Source organism: Brachionichthys hirsutus, chromosome 7, assembly GCF_040956055.1.
Source record: "Brachionichthys hirsutus isolate HB-005 chromosome 7, CSIRO-AGI_Bhir_v1, whole genome shotgun sequence".
NCBI lineage: Eukaryota > Metazoa > Chordata > Actinopteri > Lophiiformes > Brachionichthyidae > Brachionichthys > Brachionichthys hirsutus.
In genome coordinates, this window is record NC_090903.1 from 14270210 (window position 1) to 14276857 (window position 6648).

The 6648-nt window shown below is 51.1% G+C and overlaps 1 protein-coding gene across 1 annotated transcript; it reads right to left on the reverse strand.

Moving 5' to 3' along the window:
• Nucleotides 1-748: 748 nt before the first annotated feature.
• eno4 (enolase 4) lies at nucleotides 749-6648 on the reverse strand. Its single transcript, XM_068741666.1, has 13 exons — nucleotides 6481-6648; nucleotides 5848-5976; nucleotides 5346-5500; nucleotides 4988-5130; nucleotides 4748-4917; nucleotides 4535-4663; nucleotides 4004-4072; nucleotides 3695-3859; nucleotides 3407-3532; nucleotides 3040-3214; nucleotides 2832-2893; nucleotides 2132-2249; nucleotides 749-1007 (listed from the first exon to the last, which is right to left on the reverse strand). The coding sequence occupies exons 1-13, from the start codon at nucleotides 6646-6648 to the stop codon at nucleotides 895-897; spliced, it is 1722 nt and encodes a 573-aa protein (XP_068597767.1). The 3' UTR covers nucleotides 749-894.

Here is a 6648-nt window from a genome sequence, read left to right on the forward strand (position 1 = left end):
AAGGATTAGCAACGGGAGAGCACTTCTGATTTATTACAGAAGAAATGGATTTACGCTTCGACTGGACGCTCCTCAGTCCGAGTTGTCAAATCGAGCCTTTAGATTGTGAAGATGGACTCTTAGAGCTCGGGCAGAACTCTATACTAGCGGCTTTTTGCAGGATCCGAAAGGTGCAGACGAAGAGTCCTTCCGGATGTACGGAAGGCCGGATCTGTCTACTTCTAGCGTTTATCCTCCTTCCGCCTTTTTATTTCTTTGTTTATTTGTTGGTCAACAGATTTTGAAAGGGAGTGGCCCTTGGAATGAGGAAGTCCTTCCGCCTTAGCAGCGTTAGCCGGTTTGTGCTCTGGGACGGCGCTTCTAGCTAACGCTTGTGGCTCAATTAGCATTTTCCAAACAACCTCGGGTCTGGCTTCAGTCGCCGCTTTTGATCGACTGCGTCCTGTTTTTGGAAGTTTAGTTTTACCCACATTCGTTCCTGCGTTTTTATTTCTTCTTAGCCTTCCCACGCTTCCGTGACCTTCACGAGAAGCTGCCGCTCGTACCGCGTGTCGCGCGGAACAACCGCCGCCCACCGACGGATCTCGTCTTTACGTGCTGCGATGGATGGCGAAGTTTTCGTGTTGCGTTTCACGAGTGCTGCGGTATTCGGAGACTGTGACCCGAATGAAAGCGGACCCGTGTTCGTGTAAAGCGGCGTGCGGCGCCATAGAAATCAGCAATGATTGGCAAGGAGATGTTTGTGGGCGATAAACATTTTTATTTAAGGTCATGTTTACCCACTTAGCATTTTTTTACCAAAGTAAAACATAACAGCTGCACTGACTTAATGCTTTTAGTCTAGAATCGAGCCGGCGGTTAAAATCCCGTCTGCGCAACAGATTTGAACGTTCTTCACGGCGTCGGGACGGAACCAGAAGCCGTGTCGGATGACGGACTCTCCGTGGGACCGGACCGCTCCTGGGGTTCTTCGGTGAACAGGGGAGGGGGACGCGTCTCCCGGGAGACTGCAGACAAAACCAAATAAATAACGTGAACAAAAAGCCGCTTCAGATAACTGGACTAACTTTTTAACCAAACAAATAATCCTCCAATCAACTTACTCCTCTGATGTGATTGGTCCATTCGAGTTCGGCCAGGCTTGACAACACCATGGCGTTTTATTTTCACTTCTACCACTACTATTGATAATTAAACAGAAACACACAAAGCTTCAAGCTGCATGCTAACCTTAATGATGCTGCTTTTTAACGCTGTGTTAGCATCGAGCTACAATCTGAGCATCAGGTTTCTTGAGACTTGCTCTTTTATTGACCGGTTGATCTTTGATCTTGTGCTCAACTATACATTTAATCAGTATTAAGGGTAGATTAGATATAAATGACCCCTGTGCTATTTTTTTAATGGTGGTTTGGTGCACCTGGGCTGACAGGAGGACTGAACCAAGTGTGTGTGTGTGAGTGTGTGTGTGTGCATATACTTAGTTCCCAATGTGTGGTGTTGGGATGATTAGAGAAATTACCCCTCCCCCCCCAGACAAATTCATCTTTTTACGCCGCCTCGAGAACCAACTCGGGACGTTAACGCCAAAGAGGCAGGAAGACGGAGGATGAAAATAAATGCTTAAACTCTTCATTAATAATTCATAATGTGGTTGCTGCTGTTAGCTTCTATCCACGTGTCCAACTGCAAAGTTTTAAAGAACAGAAAAGTGGAATTACCGTTACATATTTAACTTACCATTATCGGCCATTAGGAATAAGTAATCATTTGTTAGTTTTATCAGAAAGAAAAAAACTCTGCCTGAATCCTGACCACTCTTCTCTCATTACCCCCCCCCCCCCCCCCCCCCAATCGGACGTGATGGATGGGAAAGTATTCGTCCCTGTGTGTAATTAGGAGGCCAATTAACAGGTCCAAGGGAAGGGTTTTCATTCTTCCATTCAGACACACAAACACACGTTGCTACGATTGCCCGCTCGTGGTTTCCTTTCACCTCCAGAGCAGAAAGAAAGGGAGAGAGTGTGTTCTCAAGCCGGGACAGAGCGTTACTATCTCTCCCTCTCCCTCTTTGTGTGGCCTCCTTTTTCTCCATCCGTCCAAGGAGAAGGGAGGAGTGTAAGAACCTTACCCAGGATTCCCTGTTGGGCCAGTTCTTCCTCAATAGAAATCAGCCGGTTGTATTTAGCCATCGTCTCAGCGCCGCTCAGACCTCCCAGTTTGACGTAGTCCAGACCCAGACCCACAACCTGAAGGAGGAGAGGAAGCCCACAACAAACTGGGGGCTCAATAAAGGCGGGACGGGACACAGAAACTGGGACATTGACTCTGGACTAGCACTGATGAGCTGATGATCAAACAGAGTAGGAGGAGTAAATGTGGTCCAATCACAGCTGAAGATGTTGACCTGCTGGTGGACAGGGGGGGGACGTTGTAGGGTTATGTGTGGAAAGGAAAGGAAATGGTGAAGTCGGCTGGTTCATGTGAGCCTGTGTTTCTGTTATTTTCTTGTTCGGGCAGCAAATATATTTACTCCCGTCCTCACGCTCGTTGATGTCGGGCTTGAAATGAGACTTCAGAGCGTTGCTATCTTGAGGCGGTAGAAACGGATTTAATCTTTGACCGCTGGCATGATTCATTCTGGAACATTCTATGTCCAGGTTTCACTGTGTGAACCTGGACTGTTTCACTGTGTGAACCTGGACTATTTCACTATACAAACCTCGGCTGTTTCACTGTATGAACCTGGAATATTTCACTGTGTGAACCTGGCAAACAACTCGATGCAGAATTCTTCTCTGAGGGACGAGGACAGGGAAAAACAGACTCACTATATCTGACAGAGAAGAGTCGCTGCAGGGCTCGCTGCACGTTGTTCCCATTAACACCGAGCCTGAAGGTGAAGAGACACATTTAGACACTCGATCTGTCCGTGCTCTCGGTCTATGAGAACAAAGCTTTAATCCGGGTGTACTTTTAAAAACTACACCGCGCGGTACGCAAACGGAATTACAACGCGACACTCGGTGGATCCGTTACCCTGGTGATCTGACGCGATGCGGATCAAGTCGCTGACTGTCGTCTCGCGGACGTGTTTCACGACGTGACCTCTGACTCCTGGAAGGGGCGGGGCCTTCGCATCGTAAGCGGCGTCGGAAAGAAGCGCGCACGAGCCTCCGGTGGCGCGGCTCAGTTTCTCCCACTGCTCTGCGTCCTGAGAGACACGCAAACACGAGATTCAGGAGAACAACAGGGCTTCAATCCGGTTCCACGTGGAGGAGGAGCCGATAATGGGCTATATTAAACTCCACGCTGGTTCTGTTGGGGCGATAGTGTGGTGACCCAACATGTCGTCATTGGCCGGGGGGGGGGGGGGGGGGGCTTTATTGAAAAGCCGTGGACTCACCTCTCTCCTGAATGGATCGATCACGGCCACCACTGCGGGGTACTTTTTAATCAGGGTTTGATACAACTCCACCAATTCATCCGGAGACTTCCAAACTCCTGCCGAGACTTCATACTTTCCTTTAGACTGAGGGGAAGCAAAGGGTTAAACAACAACAACAACAATCATTGAGTCTTAACCTCCACGAGGAATCGAGCAGAGAGAGCCGGTTCAGATGTGATCGGATCGCCCGGGCTCTGAACCAACAACTCGAACATGTTAGCTCGCGTAAAACCGGCGTCTACTCACGTAGTCCATCAGCCCGCAGGCGGCGCAGTTTAACGCCAAATGCACCTCCGTTCCCAGCGCTAGCCCACAGTTGGCGCAGGCTTCCGAGACGAGATCCAGGGGCTGCTCCGGCCGGTCGTAGCTCAGGGCTGGGGGGCCCCTCTCACTCAGAACTGCCTGCGTGGCCTTGGCAAGACACGTGGCGTGACTACGGATCCACGCTAGCAACACGTCTGCTCTTAAGTAACCGTCGGCGACACGGCGTCAGAATGACGATCTTTCGCTTTTTTTTTTTGTCGCAGCGAGATTATTCCGGGAGCGTTTCCTCACCCCGGCTTTCGTTGAACTCTTTATTATTCTCATCATCTCCTTCTGTAACTCGAGGGCCAGAGGGAAGACCTGTAGGGGAAAGAGTTCACAGCTGAGAGCTCTACGTGTTCTAAAAGAGCTACGATGTCGCGGAACCTCGGATCTCCAACGTCATTCGTTCCGTAATACTGTCCGAAAACCGAAACTGTATTTCCCAATTGAAAGAAGATGAGATGAAGCTGTTCCTACGCACCAGATAAATGCCCGTTTACACGCTGACTGTTATATTAGTACGTAACTACGTGTAGCTAAAAACTCGAAATCATTGATTTCTCCAAATCGTTCTGCGGCGAGATCCGAGAGACGGACGCCATTTTCATATTTGAGGATTATTTCCTTCTTCAATTCAACAGTTGTTCTCTAGCTTTACGCAGTGAATACTGTCGGCCTAGCAGCTAACTGCCGTTAGCAAACTGCCTAGCAGCTAACTGCCGTTAGCAAACTGCCTAGCAGCTAATGCTACACAGGAGGGAGATGAAGAGGGAGGATTACTTCTCTGACTGGCCGCCCTGCTTTAGGGATCAGGATAACTTCCTCCAGTAGACTCAGTCTTCCAGGAGAGTTCTTCCCACAGCTCAGCAACGTTACCAAGGAGACGGGGATGTGGAAACGTGTCGGAGGCTGAATGAAATCGTTGAAGGCGTCAGTACGAGTCGTCTTTCTTCCATCGTGTGAATGCCGCCGTTTGTTCTTGTGCGGTCTGACCGTTGGGCTCTTCAGCGCCGCTACGTATTTGTAGAGCGGGACGCCACGGATTTGCGCCCCGGTTTTAGCCACGGCCAGAGACACCGACCCAATGGCCGAGCTCCCATGCGGAACCGGCTCCGCCGGCGCCGCCGGGGGAACCGGCTTCTCCACGCTGCTGCTCTTTTTGCCTGTGATGCAAGCAAACAAAGGATTCTTCCTTGCGTGAGGTTCGGGCGCCGACGACACTCGGTTCCCTACTCTTATCGCCGCTCCGCTTGACTTTGGTCTGCGAAGGTCTTGGGGAAGGAGGCTCCGGCTCAGCGGGGGAACGGCGCTCCGGCTCCTCCGGCTCCTTCTCCCGGATCGCCTTCTCCTCCAGGAAGCGAGCCGTGAAGAAATTGCTGCAAAATTACCGAACGAAACAAATTTAGCCAACAGAAAGGACACGCTGCGACGGCGGCGAGTCTGAAACAAAGTGCGGCGCTTTGACCTCTGCGTGACCCCATTCAAGGAAACCACGGTGACGCCTCAGGATCCCGGCGCACAAACGAACGCCACGAACGATTTGTTTGTTCAGATTGAAAATCGTCCGAAGACAGACTCAACCGAACTCCACCTGATTATTTGGTCGACCTCTGATTGGTCGCAGGGGTTCCGCGCCTTCAGCAGGTCGTTCAGAGGCTCATCGATCCACCGAACGGCGGCCTCCACCCGGTCCAACGAGGTGCCGTTGGGCCCGACGCGGCCGGAGACGGCAGCCGACGACATGCTCTGGAACCAAGAACACGGGCAGATGTCAGGGTGTTGACGCGTTCCGATTGGCCAGGCCCGAGGTGGCGCCCACTGTGGCCTCGTTTTGTGGCGCCGTAAACACTGAAATGGCACGGGGTCAAAGGTCAGGGTCTGATCGCGACCTCCGGCTGATGAATAGCATCTCCTTCGTTAAACCTTTATTTGCTCTTTACACTGAGCGGCGCCTCCGGAATCCCTCACAGGTGATTGGTCGTAAATGAGAAGAGGTGTTGCTTTACTCTCGACCCGTCCCGCGGGGCCGGAGGCGAGTTCTAAGGAAGTTCTAAAAAAAAAAAAAAAGGCGAACGCAGCTCTTGAACTTTCACCTTTTCCTCGTTGCAGACGATGCAGAAGACCTCCGCCTCCGCCGTCTGCTGACCTCCAGCGTCGTAAACCGCCTTCCCCTTCAGCCGGCTGATCGTCGGCGGAGCGGAGAGCTTTGTGAAGTGCTCTGCCTGCCGGGACAGTTTACGGTTAAAGATTTACCGCTTCAGAAACGAGTCGAGCTCCTTCCACTCAGCATCGAGGAGCCAGACCGGTTCCAGAAGAAGTCCTGGATCATTCTGGTTCCCCGAATGAGTCCCAAAGAAGAGGTGCGGATTTAAAGAAGGTGGCTGCAGCAGGTAAAACGGGAATTTCTAGGGAACAGGAAGCCTTTTTGTTAGGAGGAATGGGCTAGGATTCCTCGGGAATGACGCCAGAAGTGTTTGGATATGCTGTTAGTTCAGGGTTTAACATTTAAACTGCAGTCACCAGCAAAAATAAAATAAAATTAGTGTCTAATTTTATTCTTTGAACTTAATTAAATGACAGAAGTTTATTTTTCCAGTGTGTGTGTGTGTGTGTGTCTTTAACAACAAGCAGCAGAACTCCCTGGAGGCTACTAGCCAGCTAGCTAGTCGCTTCACAGTATTCGCCGCGGCTGTCGGTAGCTAGCTAGCATTAGCTGAAGCCCCTACCAGGTATCCGTAGACGTCTCCGGGCCGGTGGCGGAACAGCTCGTTCAGAGCTCGCTCCACCTGCCGCGGGACGCCGTTAACCCGGTAAAACTCCGCCGCTGCGTTTTTAAGATGGTGGAAGTCCTGCTCCTCTCTGGACGCACGGCCGGAAACCCCTCGGTCAGTCAT

Excerpts from the sequence above, each read along its gene's own strand:
- eno4 (XM_068741666.1), bottom strand. The coding sequence starts at position 6,648 with ATGACTGACCGAGGGGTTTCCGGCCGTGCGTCCAGAGAGGAGCAGGAC. Across the intron at positions 5,131-5,345 it reads GAGGTCGACCAAATAATCAG|CAATTTCTTCACGGCTCGCT; the intron begins GTGGAGTTCGGT and ends GTAATTTTGCAG. Across the intron at positions 3,533-3,694 it reads CCTGCGGGCTGATGGACTAC|TCTAAAGGAAAGTATGAAGT; the intron begins GTGAGTAGACGC and ends GCTTCCCCTCAG.